Raw genomic sequence first — 17,701 nt, 5'->3', positions numbered from 1 at the left:
TGTGGACCAAAATCTCTCTCGAAACATTTCCAACATGTTATTGAATCTATGCCATGAAGAATTAAGGCAGTTCTGAAGGGAAAAGGTGGCCCAACCTGGTACTAGCAAGATGCAACTAATGAAGTAGTGAGTAGAGTATGCATGTCTTGGTGCATGCTCAATCATCCAGGTATTTAAATCGTAAAAGGTTGATTCTGTTCATCTGGACGTAGTGTTTTCAGTTCCAGATGAACAGAATCAACCTTTTGGGATGAGAGTATATATGTTTGACCATTTTCACTCTGCATGTCCAAACATGTCCTCAGGGACCAGACTGAAAATGGAGAAAATCAGTTGAATAATAAAAATGTAGTTGCAGCTGTTATTTTATGATTTCCTCTACTCGATGAGTATTTACACAGAGTTTGCTACAGTTAGGTTGACATGAGAAAATGAAGGTGATTGCTAGTTACGCAGTCATAACCAGTTACTTGCTGAGGGGCTGCTGATTTGTTTGAGGCTACTGTGCTTCGTGTGCTGAGCAGTAAAGACGAAGCACCACAACTTTGAACCAGGTGAAGTGTCTTTCATAGATGGGAACGCCAGCGCTCTTTACAGTTATTACAACCAAAACCATCCAGTATAAAAAACCACAGCAAACCATCTGCTCAGAAAAAGCCTAAACATGAAACAGAAACGTCATTTTTCCCTGACATTCATTTTGGAGCTTTTACTACTTTTTAAATTGTAAGTGCAGTGTTGTTCTACACCAGTGATGTCCAACTCCAGTCCCTCAAGGGCCGGTGTCCTGAAACTTTTCCATGTGTCCCTGTTACAACACACCTGAATAAAATTAGTAGGCGTTAACAAGACTCTATAGAACTTGACTGCAGGTAATCCAACCATTTGGATTCAGCTGTGTTGGAATAGGGATGCATCTAAAAGCTGCAGGACAGTAGCTCTCGAGGACTGGAGTTGGACGCCTCTGTTCTACACGATAGAAACTGCATTATAAAGTAAGCAAAATCACCTTTTCCCCCACTGGCCAATGAAACTTCCAGTAGTGCCCAATGTAACGTCAGACACTGGACAAATGTCTTGAGACTATGCTGATATGTATGACAGCAACATGTATATAATAAATGACTTAAGGCTGTAATTAATGAGTGTCCGACTTTCTCGTTGGTACAGGATCTTCTGCGGGTTCCTCGGCGCGTTCTTCGTCTACCTCAACAGACAGGTGGTGCTGTTTATGAGAAGACCCAATGCCATGACCCGCTTCCTGACTAAACAGTGAGCCTCTCTTTGCTGTGGCAGCTTTTAATTTACTTTAGCCCATGCTGCCTGTGCCTTACTGTGGGTATTTTAATTACTTTAATGCACAGGTATAATCAGGGTAATTACTGGTGCTTGTTTCGTTCACAGAGCTTTGACTTTCCTTTTGTTTTCCCTCCCAGCCGACTTCTTTTTCCCGCTGTGGTAACGCTGATAATCGCTACCTTGACCTTTCCACCTGGATTTGGACAGTTCATGGCAGGAGAGGTCAGTTTATAGCTTGTTGTCCTGTTTATTATGTAAGCACTATAGAATATTGAATAATTGATTTACATGCTAATTTATTTATTTTAGTAATCATTTGTTTTTACATCAAGAACACAAAGTTTTGGTGTCCAGTAACCATCCTCATGTAGTCGTATACGTATCGTAACCTGAAAGCTTAATCTGAGCTTCTTTGGCCTGAAGTCCACAGAAAGCCGACACCAGTGGTCTCTTAGATCTTCGGTTTCCTTTGGTGCAAAGCATCATCACAGTCCAGTAGCCATGATAAATGTGAGCCTGCTGTGTCCCCTCCACTGATGTCACATCACACAAGTTTTGGGATTTGAAGTTCAGTATTTACAAACCGTGACCTCTGAGTGCCGCAGGGTGCTCCTAACATGAACACTTAGTTTGAGCACTAATGAGAGACAAACCAGCGAACTTTAATCATGCAGTGTAATTAGACTCCAAAGATGAATTCAGTTAAGTTTGTAAAAGGCTGAAAAGTTTTCAGATATATAGAAGTTTATTCACTGGTTGCTTGAAGCCAAATTTCTCTCACTGTTTAGCAAAGTCGTGCAGAAGGCTGGAAAATAATGAGACACCCGAATGCACACATAAGCAAAACAGAGCCTGAGGGCTTGAACTGGCCTGTGGAACAACTCAATCCGACCCCCGATGACCTAAAAGGAAAAGTAAACAAACCACAACCCGTTCATGTTACTGAATATTAAGGAGGATGACTGTAGTGAGTCTATACTGCTTTCTAATTTGATTTCAACATAGGACACGGGTGTGAAAACGAGTGCGTTTCCTGTGATGAGAAATATGACAAGAAAGTAAAAGTTGATTCTCATCTTATTGCATATTTTCCCACTTGGATTCATGGAGTTTGGTGTATTTCTGCTCTCTGTGTATCAATTTCAATTTCAATTTCAATTTCAATTTTATTTCTATAGCACATTTAAAAGTCACAAGTACAACAAAGTGCTTCACAAACGAACCATACTTGCAATTTACAACAGGAGAAAACAGTTAACAAAGAATAAAATTATAAAATAATAATATAAGAACAGACATGAATCAGGGAAAATTAAGCTAAGTAGTTTGAAAAGCGAGCTTAAACAGATGGGTTTTTAACCGAGATTTAAAAGATTGGATAGTTTCCGACACACGGACATCAACCGGTAGGCTGTTCCAGAGTTTTGGTGCAGCGAAAGCAAAGGCCCGATCCCCCTTCGTCTTTAATCGAGACATTGGTTGCATTAGAAGCCCCTGATTAGAGGATCTGAGTGCCCTTGTAGGGATATATAGATTAAGAAGGTCAATCAAATAACTGGGTGCCAAGTTATTTAAGATTTTAAAAGTATATAAAAGAATTTTAAAAACAATACGGTATTTGACAGGAAGCCAGTGGAGGTCAGCTAGAATGGGAGTAATATGATCCTGTCTTCTAGCGCCGCTTAAAAGGCGTGCTGCGGCATTCTGGACTAATTGTAGGCGTTGAATAAGAGAGAGTTGGAGGCCTAAGTAAAGAGAATTACAGTAGTCCAGTCTAGAGGTTATAAAAGCATGAATGAGCCTTTCAAGGTCTTTATGTCGTAGGTAAGGCATTGCCTTCGAAATTTGGCGTAGTTGGTAGAAGCTGGTTTTTACCACTGCAGCCACTTGCTTATCTAATTTGAGGGAGCTGTCCAGCATTACTCCGAGATTTCTGACAGTGGGCGATAAGTGGCTGGCATAGGAACCTAAAGTCTCCGAAAGCTGTTTCAACGGCATGTGGCTACCAAAGACGATAATTTCTGTTTTGTTTTCATTGAGGGTGAGCGAATTATGCAGTAGCCAGTCTCTGACGTCACACAGGCAATTAAGCAACGGCAATAGCGGGGATTGAAGATCCAAATCCAAAGGGAAATAGATTTGGATATCATCCGCATAGCAGTGAAAAGAGATATTGTGATTTCTAAAGATTTTTCCCAGGGGTAACAGATAGAGAGAGAACAACGTGGGACTTAACACAGACCCCTGGGGAACACCGCAACGAAGGGGTGCGGGGGAAGAGGAGTGATTTCCCATAGAGACAGAGAAAAACCGCTCGGATAGGTATGATTTAAACCATGAGAGTACTTTGCCTTTAAGGCCAACTACATGTTCAAGTCTTGAAAGGAGAATATCATGGTCGACCATGGCTCTTTGCTTACTTTATCTAACGCTACATCCACACGTACACAAGCATCTTTTTCTATGCGTTTGGACCTTTCGTCCACACGTAAATGGCGTTTTAGGTCACTGAAAACTGAGATTTTTAAAAACCACGTTATTGTTTACATGAGATGAATTTCTGCAATGGCGGATAGAGACAAAATACTGTTGCTGTTAATCTGACTATCTGCAGTTTTTACATGCTTACATATAAACATGCAGTTACTGTCCGTCCATTTACAAAGACAGAGGCGTCAGAGTGAACTTCTACATTAAACACAGATGCTCTTAAAACCCAAATCCCGACGCCAACGTCGGCGTTGGTTTTGAATAAATGTAATTTTTTTAAAAATTGAATGTATGCATGCTGTATGCATTTTGTTCATGCCTAAGTTGTGAGTCTCCACCAGCCATATTTCACAGTGCTGTGACTTATGATTATGAGTCACTCAGAGTGACGTGAAATTTTCAGTTTGTTTCTTTATTGAATAAACTCCGGCCAAGAGACCCAGTGAGACAAAATCCAAAATACTGTCTTTAGTTATTAACACTTTAAATGATGAAAGCACTTGAAAAGTAACACAAAATTAGCTGCCTTTCCAGAAAAACTACTACTTATCAGAAGTACTTAAGGTTTTGTGAGTGCCTGTTTACTCTTTCCCTCACAGGCTTCTAGTCTTCTGATTGGCCAACATTACTTCACGGTTAGGATTTGGCATGTTCTTGACATCCTTTGACTTCATGTTTTGTGTTTACATGTGGACAGAGATGTTTTCAAAACTGTACGTGTGGACAGGATTTTATTTTATTTTATTTTTTTAAACAAAAACAGAAAATCTCAGTTTTCAAAAATAGCCGTGTACGTGTGGATGTAGCCTAAGTCAGCATGACTCACTGAGGCAGAAAATGCTACCCATCCCCTCCCGAATGTTTTTAATAATTGATATAAAAATTTGGCATATCAGTTTTTAGCCCTGTTGTAAGGTTAACTTTGAAGCACGAGCCACACAGTATGATCTAGTAATATAATGTGAATAACTGTAGTATTATGTTGTGTTTCTTTTGGAAAGCTGTGTCAGTGTTTACGGCTCTTCACTCAACAAAGTCTTGGAGCCCAGGCTTTCAAAGTTCCCCGGCATGGAAAGAGACACCGCGGCCGTCAAACAATAAATATTTTAACATAGATGTTAATGCTCCACTTATGTGTGGCAACAGTTGACAAAATTGGTTGATTTATAGAAATAACAAAGAAAAAAAATCAAGTTTTTCTGATACCCAAAGACTTACTGAGAATGCACCAAACTAACTCAACCTACTCAATAATAAACCAACTCCTGTGTTTTGTGAAGTAAAATTCATGTTTTTCTGTTATACTCGGTCCTTTTCTTCCATGTCTATTTTCATCTCGTACTTAAGCCTCCTGACTCGACCCATGTTCTCCTTCTGCTGATCTCCTTTCTCTCATTTCCTGCCTGCTTGGCAGTTTGTTGACCACGGTGGAGAAATGTATGTCTGCATCTGTTTCCATTTTCATGGGAAAATATGAACTAAGACTCTTCAAGACTTTTGCACAACACTGTCTATTCTGTTTTACCATTTTAGCCTTAAAAACTTGTTTTCCTTATACATCAGAATATTGCACATATCCCTATGTGCAATATTCTGAACATCTTCGCCATATTAATGCACATCTGTGGCCCTGCTGTGTGCAAATGGATTTTCAAGGTAAGAAAAAAGATCAACAGCTCACCCACCCAGAGCTAAAAGCTAATCATGTGTTTCACACGCGCTCAGAATAGACCACTTAGTGTGAACCAGGTATGTGTTTTAATGCATATGTCAGTCAGTAACACCCCAACATGATTCACACACTCGTTGTAGAAATGCGTCACACCTTTTTAATGAAGACACACTGTGGGTTTTAACACAGGCGATGCCTAAATTTTAATCATTTCTCCTCAGGAAAAAGATTAAGTTGGTGAACAGGTCCATGTTTGACAGACACCTCTTCTTTTCCTCAAAGACTTTATCCACACCCTTTGGGGAATGAAATCCTTCCAATCCAACGTGGCAGCTCGGTGCAAAGTGACAGAAGAAGCAACTCACTGAGAGGAGATTAAATGCTACAAGGGTTGTGAACCAGACATGAACCCGCAACTTCAAAAAGCAGCAGGAAAGCCTTTTACATCCGAGCCCTGCAGAGGCCCACAGCAGCCTTTCACAGAACCTCAACAGTTCCACTCACACTTGAAACGGTGGATTTCAGGGACCACGATTCGAGCCGAACTCAAGCAGGAAATAGAAAAGTAGAGAAATCAAAATGACGTTGGTGCTGTTTCTCCCCCCGCAGTGGCGTTATGCAGATGCGGGAGGCGCTGCGTTTTGTTCCTGTGAGCAGTTTCAGAGGCATCTATGCAAATGTGGAGCAAAAACGGTTGAAGTGAATTAGTCATTCATGAGTCATCAGAAGTGAATGACTCATTGGACACGGCCACCCATACCCGTCTGCTTCCAGCCTTCTGGATGACTTCCTGCCTGTTTATCTCAATTGACTTTCTTCCTCACTTCACTTTTTTTCCTCCCTTTTTCCCTCTTAAACTTCTTCCTCTTCTTCCGTGTCCATTTCCTTCTTATCCCTCATCCTCCTTTTAAATTTCACTCCGCCTTTAACCATATTTCCTCCTTCCCTTGCTCTCCTTTCCTCTCTCCCTTCACCGTTTCCTCCTTGTTTTTATTTTTATTTTCACCTTTTATTGCTATAACTTCCCCCTATATCCCTCTCCTTTTTGACTTTCTCATTAATTTTCAATAATTTTCTCATCCTGTTCTTTTTTTGCTTTACCTTCTCCCCTTGTTTTGTGAGACGACCTCTTACATATCTTCCCTGTGTTCTAATCCTCTATTTCTTTGGAAAAAACGAGTTTTGTCACACTTTGAAAATGAAAAGTGTGAGGGTACTTTTTATTTCACAGATTTGTGAATGCATTGTTACGTTTGACTGACTCCTGTAAATAAAAAAAACTATAGATGGTGTAATGAAATTGGTCACATTTACTGTAATATGTAAAATGAGCAGGCAGAGTGCTAACACTTGCAATCTTGGTTAGCAAGCTGCACTCATGAACTGCATGGGTGCAAAGGACAAACGCACATATAACACACAAGTAACCATCAAATAAAATACTTGAAGTTTATACAGAATATAGTTTGCAGTGTGTGCCACACGAAAAGTCATCATATTTGTTAGACAGTTGGAGGTTGTCTAAAAAATGAAGGTTGTTACTTGGTGAAAATGATTGACAGGAGGTCCGATTATCAGCTGATTTAACAGCTGATCAAAAGAAGAAAGCTTTGTTAGCCACGCCTGCTGTTTTTCAAGCCAAATTTTAAGTTTGGCAAAAAATGGTTAAAGTATAACCGTCTCTGCTGTCGGTTGAAACCACTGCCTGGAAATGATTATGAATCAACTTCAGGGTGTGTCAAAGGTTTTTATTTTATTTTCACAATAATAAACTAATTTAAATCATTTTCCTAAACTTATCTAATTTTTATGTTATGGTTAATTTTGAGCAGATATCACATTTTCACCTTGATGCAGGTTTGGCTTCACATTTTATTTAAAGTGCCTTTAAAAAGATCTTAAATGTAAATCAGGTACATTTGTAGATATTCTGCTTTTCTCCTCCTGCACCAGTTTCCCCTCTGTCCATCTGTCTCAGAGTTTGTCCCTTCTGCCTCTCCTCACCTCATTTCCCCCTCTGTCCTCTTTCTTTCCAGCTGATGCCCAGAGAGTGCATCAACTCTCTGTTTGACAACTTCACATGGACAAAGATTTCAGGGTCTCCTCCACCGGTCGGTCTGGGCCGCTCTGCTGCCTGGCTGCACCCTAATGTCAGCGTCTTTGTCATTCTGGTGCTCTTCTTCCTCATGAAGGTTTGTGACTGCTAGGAAATTTTGTTTTGTCATCCTTTCTGTGTATTTGTGCGAAGTTGCGTTATGCATCTGCATGTTTATGTGAGATTGTTTGCGACACCGTGTGTGTGTTTGTGTTGGAAGGCAGGCTCCGACTGACGTCAGCATTTTCGTCATCCTCCTCCTCTTCATTAGGGACATTTGTTGCAGGTCACTCATGTTGTGTGTTGGTGAAGGGGACATCTGTGTTTGTCGTCTTCCTTTTCTTCCTGTTCAAGGTCAACAGAGCTGGCAGGCTGCCAACACTTCTAGCTTTCTTAGGTTTTCTTTAGCGCAGCCCCCCCCACACACACACACACACACACACACACACACATCCCAGAGCTTCAGAATTCCCACTGTCTTCTTAGCTGTTTGCTTAAATATTTTATGAGCATAGATGTGTGTGTAAATCCGTTCTAGGTGCTGGGATGACAATGAATCAGCGAAAAAGTTGATGAAACGCTGTAAAAAAAATCCCAGTTTGCACAAAGGTGGGCAAATGTGCACTAGAACATGACAAACAACCCAAATAAATCCTAATAAAGAAGAAACCTGTGATACAGACCAAGGTAAAGTCCTTTCAAAATAACATCAGACGTCTAACAGTTCAAAGGAGCCAAGCAGAGTGATAGGTCGTATAAAATCATGAAATTCAGACAATTAACTGATACAAAGAAACCCTTTGTCTATAAAGCTTGGGGACAATGACTGGTGCAAAAACCAGTGTACAAAGGATAAAAAGATGAACCTGACAGCCGTCTATTGGCCTTGAATACAGATGGCTGTCTGGTTAAAGATCTTATGCAGACTTTGAAATGATCGTTTAATGTCCAAGGCCATCTTTTCAGATTGCTCCCAAGTGCAGAAACTGCTCTCACCCATACAAATTAATGGGCGAAGTCATTAACATCCAGACAATGTCAGAGTAGAGGACAGCAGTCAGAAGGAATTTTGACAACAACCAGACAGGGTCCGAACAGGGTTGAGAATAATTGTGAAAATTATACGTGATCTGAAATCTGAACTGACTCTGGTGTCGTTATCGTCTTCACAAATGATGTTTGGGAGAACAAAGTTGAAGCATTTTCCAGAGTTGTTCTTTCTGGACTGAAAAGTCTGTTCGCAATCAATATATACTTTACTGGTGTTAAAGTGGAGTGTGGACCCTAAATGCAGACGTAGCACATGAACAGACAGACTGTAACTCAAAATGAAGACAATTCAAGTCCAAAAGGCAACTTAATCAAAAAGTCAGGGAAAACACAAAAGCAAACTAACCAGAAACATCACGAGACAGGAAAACTAAAGCGCTGCCAAAGGATAAAAGGACTGGCTGGGCTTACTGTATGTACACACTGAGGATAATGAGAGTTGGAAACAGCTGAGGAAAACACATGAGTGCAAACAGTCTGGGAAAATGAGATGATGGCAAGCAAAACTCAACACAAGGCATGTGAACAAATAACTATCAGTGAAATAAAACGTGATAACTAAATGATGAAACCAGCGACACGAATGAACTTAATACAAGGGAGCTGATACTAAAACACAAAACTAACAATATAAACAAAACTATAACCAGGAACTAAGGAGAGGGAGACATTAAGCAAATGACACGACAAACGGAGAGTTATCAGAAGACGTTAAAAAAACCCTGTAAGGTTCATAAACTCAACATGCTGAGTCAATGACCCAGAACCAAGACAGCTGGTGCATTGATGTACAAGGGCTTGAAACTTACATGTTATTTATACATTTAAAATGTCTCATGAAATAAAATGGACCTAAAATACAATGTAATCTTCAGAGGACACTCGTGATAATGACCTATACCTTTTTCACACCTGTGTGACGCTCGTTATTAATAGTGGGTGAACAACCACCTAAAGCACAACCCCCGTAGGGTTTAAATCCCTGGGACTCCCTCTTGGTTTCAGAAGCCTCTTGGACGAGAGGTGAAACATCTTCAGAGTCTTTTAAGAAGTTCAGCTGCTCTCTTTTCAAGCTCTTACGACTACCATGACCTGGATGACTGAGAATCTACGCAGATATCAGAGCACACAAATTTCTATTTAACTCTGGGCATTTCCAAACAAATCTTTAAAAAAAAAACCTGCAATGCTGTTCTTCCTTTTGAAATGCTGTGACCAGAGCTTCCAAAGTCACGTAATGCTTGCTTTTTTATAAAATAAAAAAAAGCCCAGACAGACAAAGTCTGGTCTCTAAATACTCCTGAGTCATGACCAGCCTACAGTCTGTTGGCTGGTGCAGAAAATGGTGCCAAGCTGTCGATGCCTCCTGTTTGGTGAAAATCTGTGACTTCTCAACAGCTCAGGCACACAGCAGTGTGAAAGCACATTACCATTTCACTAAATACAAAGTACAAACTGCTACATGGAAGTCAGTTCATGTTTGTCTTGGTGATGTGTTATTATGCTATATGTTTCTGTCCACTTAAAACCACAAATATGTTCCTGTTTGCTTATTTTTCTTCAAAATTACGAAGCTTTTTCATGTGAGTCCAGCTGGAGGCAAACGATTATAAAGCCTGCATCTTAAACATCAACACTTGCTGTCACTGATGCTTAAAAATCAATCCAAATAAATAGTATACAGAATGTTTTGTAGCTCTATACATTTCACCATTTAAATTAGATTAAGTTTTCTTCAGGAAATTAGGTTAAATTTCCAAGATGACTCCAAAGAAAAGGTATTCTCACCTGTTTCTCTTTGAAGAGCCTCGATCTGTTTTTCTGTCTAAAGTCAAATTAGGCAGTAATGTTGTACAGATAATTGTATCAACAGGATATTAGAGGCTGTCACTCAGCATCATTCACTGCATTGGTTCAGTTATGGTGTTTCTCATTGGAGCAGAGCGGCCCCCTGCAGTGCAAACTTAATTCAGCCAAAACTGAGAGCAGCTGCCTGGTGAAACTCCCAACGCACACACACACAGAGGTTTTTTTCCGGCTGCTGTCAGCTTTTCTCCACTACACACTCAAAATCTGCCTTCCTCTTTTGTCCTTTACCTGATTTGACTTTCCGTCGTTGTCTATATAAAAAGCTCCGTGAATGTTAAATTTAAATGCACATGTGAGCGTTGCAAAAGTTACTTGTGACAATAAATAAATGAGCGTAATCAGCTGTATCTTCAGTGAGTCCCTCTTCCTGCATAGTTGTTCTCCAGCAGCTCAGAGTTCAGCTGCTTTTGCTAAATGAAGCAGGTTCTCCAAGTTCTGGTTAGAGAAACACTCCAGGTTGTAATGAATATCCAGAAAAGAGCAAGAAATTCTCTCGTTTTCCAAGAGAGTGTTCGACAATTAAACATAACCATCATAACAATAACCTAGGCCAATGGGTGGGTCACGGTGGCAGCATCCTAAGCAGAGAAGCCCAGACCTCCCTCTTCCCGGCAACTTCCTCCCAGGGAAACACCAGTGCATTCCCAGCCTAGAGATACAATCTCTCCAGCATGTCCAGGGTCTGCCCCAGGGCCTCCTCCCCGTGGGACACCTCATCTAGGGGGTGCCCGGAGGCATCCTAGTCAGATCCCCGAACCACCTCAACTGGCTCCTTTGGATTTGGAGGAGCAGTGGCTCTACTCTGAGCCCATCTCAGATGGCCGAACTCCTCACCCTATCTCTAAGGGAGAGCCCAGCCACCCTTCAAAGAAACCCCATTTCCGGCACTTGTATCCACAGTCTCGTTCTTTCAGTCACTACCCACAGCTCGTGACCATAGGTAAGGGTAGGGATGCAGATCAGCTGGTGAATCGAGAGCTTCGCTTCTACACTCAGCTCTCTCTTCTCCATAATGGACCGGTACAGCGTCTGCATCGGGCAGCCGCAGCACCAATCCATCTGTCGATCGCCTGCTCCCTTCTCCCCACACTCGTGAACCACCCTTTTTCGGCTGAAAACCATGGCCTCAGATTTGGCGGTGCTGATTGTCTCAAACTGGGCTGCAAACCAGTCCAGTGTGAGCTGGAGGCTGTCACCTGATGAAGCCAACAGAACCACATCATTTGTGAAAAACAGAGATGAGATTCTGAGACCAAACAAGTGGAAGCCTTCTACCACTTGCCTACATCTAGAAATTCTGTCCAAAACAGTTATGAACTGTGACAAAGGGCAGCCCTGGCAGAGTCCAACACCTACCGGAAACTCATCCAAATCACTGAATTCCGGTGTTCCAGTCACTTCCACGGACACGGGTGTATAAAATTAAGCACCTAGGCATCCAGACTGCATCTACAAACATGGGTTGCTTTCAAGAGCTCACTGAATTATAGAATGGTACCGTGACAGGATGCCAGCTGTGCAAGTCCAGTCATGAAATTTCCTCATTTCTAAATATTCCACAATCATCTGTTAGTGGTATTATGACAAAGTGAAAGGATTTCGAATCACAGAAACTCAGCCAGAAAGTGGTAGGCTACGTAAAACCACGCGATTAAAAACTATGCATAGAAATGTGATATCACTCGATATCACTGCACATGCATTGACTCACATATCCTGCTTTATCCTCCTTGCTGACTCAACTGAGAATCTTAATTACAACAATTTTAACTTCTTGCAACAACAGAGGTCACCCCCTGCTGGCTTTTAGAAAGAATGCAGGCGTAAAACGCTTCACATGTTATCTGAAAAATGGACATCTTTTATATACAGTCTATGGTAGCACCTGTCTCTGAAGTTTTTTACTTAAATCTCTTTACATTGCTCTGTACTTCTTTCCCTTTTCTCCACTCCACTCTGTATTGGCCTCTCTGAAACACTGAAGCAAACAGAGTGTTTCAACTCCCATTTATCTCGGGATTTGTGACACTGATGAAGGAGCGAGTGCTGGGTGACACTGTGTTTGTATGTGTGAGACTCTCTTTGTGTGAGTTTCTGATTGATTGTGTTTGACTGTCAGGATTAAAAGAGAGCAGAAGACCGAGCGCAGTCTCCTCTGTCATCAGGATAGCAGCCACCCTGTGAAAGACGTGCTAATGAGTTTTTATCTTGTTCCACAGTAATTAAGTTATCAAACGATGATGACAAATTATGTGTAGAATTGGTAATCTGGATGGTTAAAATGGTAATGTAGTGTTTCCCACCAATCCATTTGAATGAAAAAGACAAAGCTTAGCATCTGGTGCCTGGAACAGACAGACTTTCACCCCCGCACACCAAAAATCCAGGCCTTGTCTGAAGGTATTCATTATCACTGATGAGCTCTCAGCACCCGAGTAGAAAGCATATTATTAGGAAAGCTATTTTGGAGTTACTTTCTGATGAATACAGAAATTATTTGGACGCGAACTGTGCAAATGACATTTGAAGGGTGAGTTTAGCTTTAGTTCACCCTGCAGAGGACCGTGATCTTTTCACGCACACGTCGAGTTGGCAGCCACCCAGTGCAGCTACGTCACTATCTACTGCAGCTTCACTGGAGCAGCTGTTGATTAAGTGCCTTGCTCAAGGACACCCAAAGGTGATTGGGTCCCCTTCCTCACAGCATACATGTATACACGCTTTCAAGATTGGCCACTTCTGTAACACAGCAAGCGAATGCCAAATTGGATATTTGAGACAACAAGAGCTAAAAAGGTGCAAAGATGTTCTCCTGTTGCTATGCACCCAACATGTTGGTAGCAGTCTAATTAGTATTAGATGGATGTGCTGCACTGACAAAGGAGATGTATTGAAAATGAAAACAAAAACAAAAAAAAGACCTCATGTGTTTTCTTTTGAACTTGAAGGTTTAGAATTAAATTGTGTGTTTTGTCTGATTGTCTTGTTCAGCTTTTCAAACTCTGAATAGTGCTTCTCATGCTAATAGCTAACGTAATCAAACTTGGTTAGCAAGCTGCATTTATATACTGTACACATGCATCAGAAAAACACATAGCCTACCTGCTAATTAGCGCTAACAGATAAAATACGGAAACTGCCTTCACTGAAACTGAGCTACATAATTCTTAAATGGTAAATTTAAATGCACAATAAGCCATATTACACTCAACAAAAATATAAACGCAACACCTTTGTTACTGCTCCCATTCCCCATGGGATGGACGTAGAGACCTAAAATTCATTCCAGATACAGAATATAACCATCCCTCCCAAACAGTGGTCACAAATCAGTCCAAATGTGTGGTAGTGGGCACATCTGCCATATTGAGATAATCCATCCCACCTCACAGGTGTGCCACATCAGGATGCTGATCTGACATCATGAGTAGTGCACAGGTGAGCAGTAACAAAGGTGTTGCGTTTATATTTTTGTTGAGTGTATTATACCAACAGCACAAACATGATCCAAAACTACAGTTCATTGACTTTAATGAGTACAGGTGAGGCTAATCACAATGTCACACATTCGTACCCTGATGGATGCATTGGGAGAAACTTGGGGTTAAGCGTCCAAACATACTTCATGGGTATGACATGCAGACTAGAGGAGCCAGGGATCAAATCCCTGACCTTCAAATAGGTAAACGATCTATTCTAACTCCTGAGCCACAACTGCCACAGGTCACAACTGTGGCTGTAAACATATTTATTTCTCTGTAAAGTTTGTAATTTTAGGTATTTTAACATGAAAGTGTAGATTCTAGATCAACGCGATCCTGAGCATCGAGTGGCTGGGTGGAGGAATTTTAGTTTTTGGCACTTTGCATTGGTGTCATTTGGGTTAAAGCACATTATTAAGTTGTGTTAATACAACCTGCCCAGAATTCAGGCCACATGTTCTCAAAAGAATGTCACCAAATGTCTTCTGTAACCAGCTTTTAGAAAAGAATGATTTTAGCACATGCACATAATGTGCAGTATTTCACACGCAATTATTCCTACAAAGGAAAACAAAACTAATGAACCAAAGAAAGTTAAAAATAGACGCACACATGCATCATATGTGCTAAAAATTAAATAGCTATTCATTCCCAGTGTTGTTTTCTGCTCCAAATCAAACTTCAGCCCAATACCACAGTTCGGATTCATATCACTAAGTTATTATGTCCTTGGAGGCTTTATTGTCCAAATGTCAGGCACACACTCATTTCATGAATCCAGTATAGTGTTGTAGGCAGATATGTGAGTTTCCAGTGTGAAAGCAGAGTGCCCTAACATGACTTAAACGTGGTTCACAAGCCAGTATTTCTCCACAGGTGGAGGTGGAGACACCGATAAGAGGCTGAACTGTAAGAAAGTTAAGTCTCATCTGGTTTCTATTGGTTGCAATCGTCAGCTCTGAGTTTTTGGCTAAAAAGGGTTTCATGTTGTCTCTCCTGCAGTTCTGGATGTCTGCTGTGGCCACCACCATGCCCATCCCATCCGGAGCTTTCATGCCGGTCTTCATCCTAGGTGAGTGTTTTGAAGCTTTGCGTTGGTTTAAGTCTTCATCCTCTTTGGTTGTCACTATAAATACTGACTCTGTAAACAGTACAGTTCAGAAACCTTTATCTAAACTTTAATGATTCACACGCTTCGTCAGTGACGTGATGATAATTAATGTATTTTATTTTTAAACTATATTTACTTTTAGCCCCACTTTCGTCCTATAGGAGCTGCATTTGGCAGGCTGGTAGGGGAGATCATGGCCACTCTGTTTCCTCATGGGATCGTGTTTGATGGCATCCTTTACCGCATCATCCCTGGAGGGTACGCAGTCATCGGTTAGTTTCTTGTTTCTCCTCATAGCTTTTCCCCACATGTTTACTCTTTAATCACAGCTATGATCCACCTTAGCAACTAGCCTATTTTTTAGCTTCACATATAAGTCTTACTGTCAAACTGTCCTCATCTTTTTCCCCCTTAACTGTCAGCTTCCTGTGCCCTCAGCTTGTCGGGCGTGTTCCACCCTCTTCCTCTTTCTGTACTGTCACTTCCCTCGTCTTCTTTCTCCTTCAGCTTCTCCTTCTGTCAGCCTCTCTCATCCTCCAGTCGTCACTCATTGTCAACTTGTCCTCCCCACCTAATCCGCTACCCCACCCCCATTCTTGTCATCTTCTCCCTCCATCCATCCCAACTCCTCTTCCTCCTTTCCATCAGAGCATGTGGTCGCTGTGCTCTGACAGTTAAATGTCACCCTGGGTTTGCTCTGCTGTCCTCACCTCAACAGCTGACCCAGAAATGTGGCCTTTTCTTCAATCCTCGCTCCCATTGGCCTACAAAAGCCCGTCCTTAATTTCTCTCCTCCTTTTCTACCTTTTTTAACCTCTTCTTCTCTTTTATCCTTCTCTCTGTAGCCTCCCAGTATCTCCTTACATTGCTTCTCATTAATCTACTCTTGTGCAGCATGGTTTCCTCTTCCTTCCACTGATTTTCCTTTTCTCCCTCATTCTCTTTGCTCTTTTTTTTAAACATTATCACCCTCATTCTTGATTTTCTTTTTTCTCTTAATTTTATTTTATTTTGAGTCTGTTCCTATCTGCTCCCATCCTATTCTGCTCTGCTTTTCCAGTCTTCCTTGTCTTCTACTTTCCATCAGTATACTTTTACCCTTCCTCCTTCCTGTTACTCTGTGATCCATCTCTTCCTACTGTATCTTGTACTGTCTTTCCTTTGGCACGTCTCCCTTCCCCCACCCTCATCATCCCATCCCGTTTCTCTGGCAGGAGCAGCAGCGTTGACTGGGGCTGTGACTCACACAGTGTCCACGGCGGTTATCTGCTTCGAGCTGACAGGTCAGATCTCCCACATCCTGCCCATGATGGTGGCAGTAATCCTGGCCAACATGGTGGCCCAGGGCCTGCAGCCCTCCCTCTACGACTCCATCATCCAAGTCAAGAAGCTCCCGTACCTGCCGGAGCTTGGCTTCGGACACATGAGGTCTGTTTTCTTTTTACAAGCCAGTTGTGGGAACGATGTCAACAAATTTAATATGATGCCCTCCATAACTCCAGCTGGCAGGGAAATAAATGGTGTAATTGTTGGTGGATAAAAAAACATTAAGAATTACATTTCTGCATAATTAATAAATGTTTGCAAGAAAATAAAAGAAAGTGACAAAAAGAGGTTTCCAGTTTACCCCTTCAGATGAGGAAACCGTACAATTATAAAGGACCCTCAGCATGCAGAGATGCCATGCAGCTGAAACATGTAATTTGTGCCTCTTGGTAACGATGAAGGGTAATTTTCTTGTACAGTGCTTTCTAAAATTGTGTAGCAGTTCCATCTTTGTGTATCTGTTTCACAGCCAATACAACATCTTTGTAGAGGACATCATGGTGAGGACGGTGAAGTTTATGTCGTCTCAGTCCACATACCGAGAAGTCAAACTCCTGCTGGACTCCACTTCACTCAAATCGATCCCCCTGGTCGACTCAAAAGGTAAACAGACCGATGAAGCGCCTTCCTTGCTATTTCGACTGGGGATTATAGAGATCAGGGTTCGGCAACCTTTAACACCCAAAGAGCCATTTGGACCCAGTTTCCACAGAAAGGAAAACACTGGGAGCTGGAAATACTTTTTGACATCTAAAATGAAGATAACACTGTATATATTGTTTGTTTGTTTTTACCTTTATGCTTTCTATAAACAACTATAGTGTGTTGCGTATGAAATCCACAAAGTGCTACAGATAAAATTAAATTTTATTTATGTAATGGACACAAACATTTTAAACTCTTAAAAAATTATAACAAAAAAAAGAAACATGCCGAGTTGAAGGTCTCTTTTAAATGAATATAAAGCTAAACTTAAATTATCCATTTACCAAATAAAAAATGTTGTGAGCTGTCATCCTTATGTCGCCTTTGGGCTTTCGGAGACTGTAGCCGAACCTTGACCTGAATTTAAAAAATAAACTGGAAAAAATGCTACTAAACAATGAAAAATAAATATTTGCATAAATATTTATTTTACCTGGTTAATGTGTGTAGCGGAGCGTGGTCTGCGGTGCCGCTGCAAGGAGGCGGATGCACCTGAGCGGCATCCGAAATCATGCCTCGTGCTCTCTCTGCTGTTGTGTTGTTGTTGTTGGTACGTGTCAGGCTGTGAGCTGGAAAGCTAAAGCCAGCTGCATGTGTGCAGC

General features: G+C 41.3%; 1 protein-coding gene across 1 annotated transcript in view; it reads left to right on the top strand.

Annotated features, from left to right (window-relative positions):
• The window catches only part of LOC113014323 (chloride channel protein 1-like), a 53,155-nt gene that overhangs the window by 11,355 nt on the left and 24,099 nt on the right, over nt 1-17,701 (top strand). The window contains exons 10-16 of the mRNA XM_026155762.2: nt 1,171-1,272; nt 1,437-1,521; nt 7,498-7,653; nt 14,960-15,029; nt 15,230-15,340; nt 16,283-16,496; nt 16,864-16,997. Of these exons, the coding sequence (XP_026011547.2) occupies nt 1,171-1,272; nt 1,437-1,521; nt 7,498-7,653; nt 14,960-15,029; nt 15,230-15,340; nt 16,283-16,496; nt 16,864-16,997 (872 nt within the window). The remainder of the gene's footprint in view (nt 1-1,170; nt 1,273-1,436; nt 1,522-7,497; nt 7,654-14,959; nt 15,030-15,229; nt 15,341-16,282; nt 16,497-16,863; nt 16,998-17,701) is intronic.

Source organism: Astatotilapia calliptera, chromosome 22, assembly GCF_964374335.1.
Source record: "Astatotilapia calliptera chromosome 22, fAstCal68.1, whole genome shotgun sequence".
NCBI classification, from domain to species: Eukaryota; Metazoa; Chordata; class Actinopteri; order Cichliformes; family Cichlidae; genus Astatotilapia; species Astatotilapia calliptera.
This window is presented reverse-complemented; position numbering and strand designations above follow the sequence as displayed.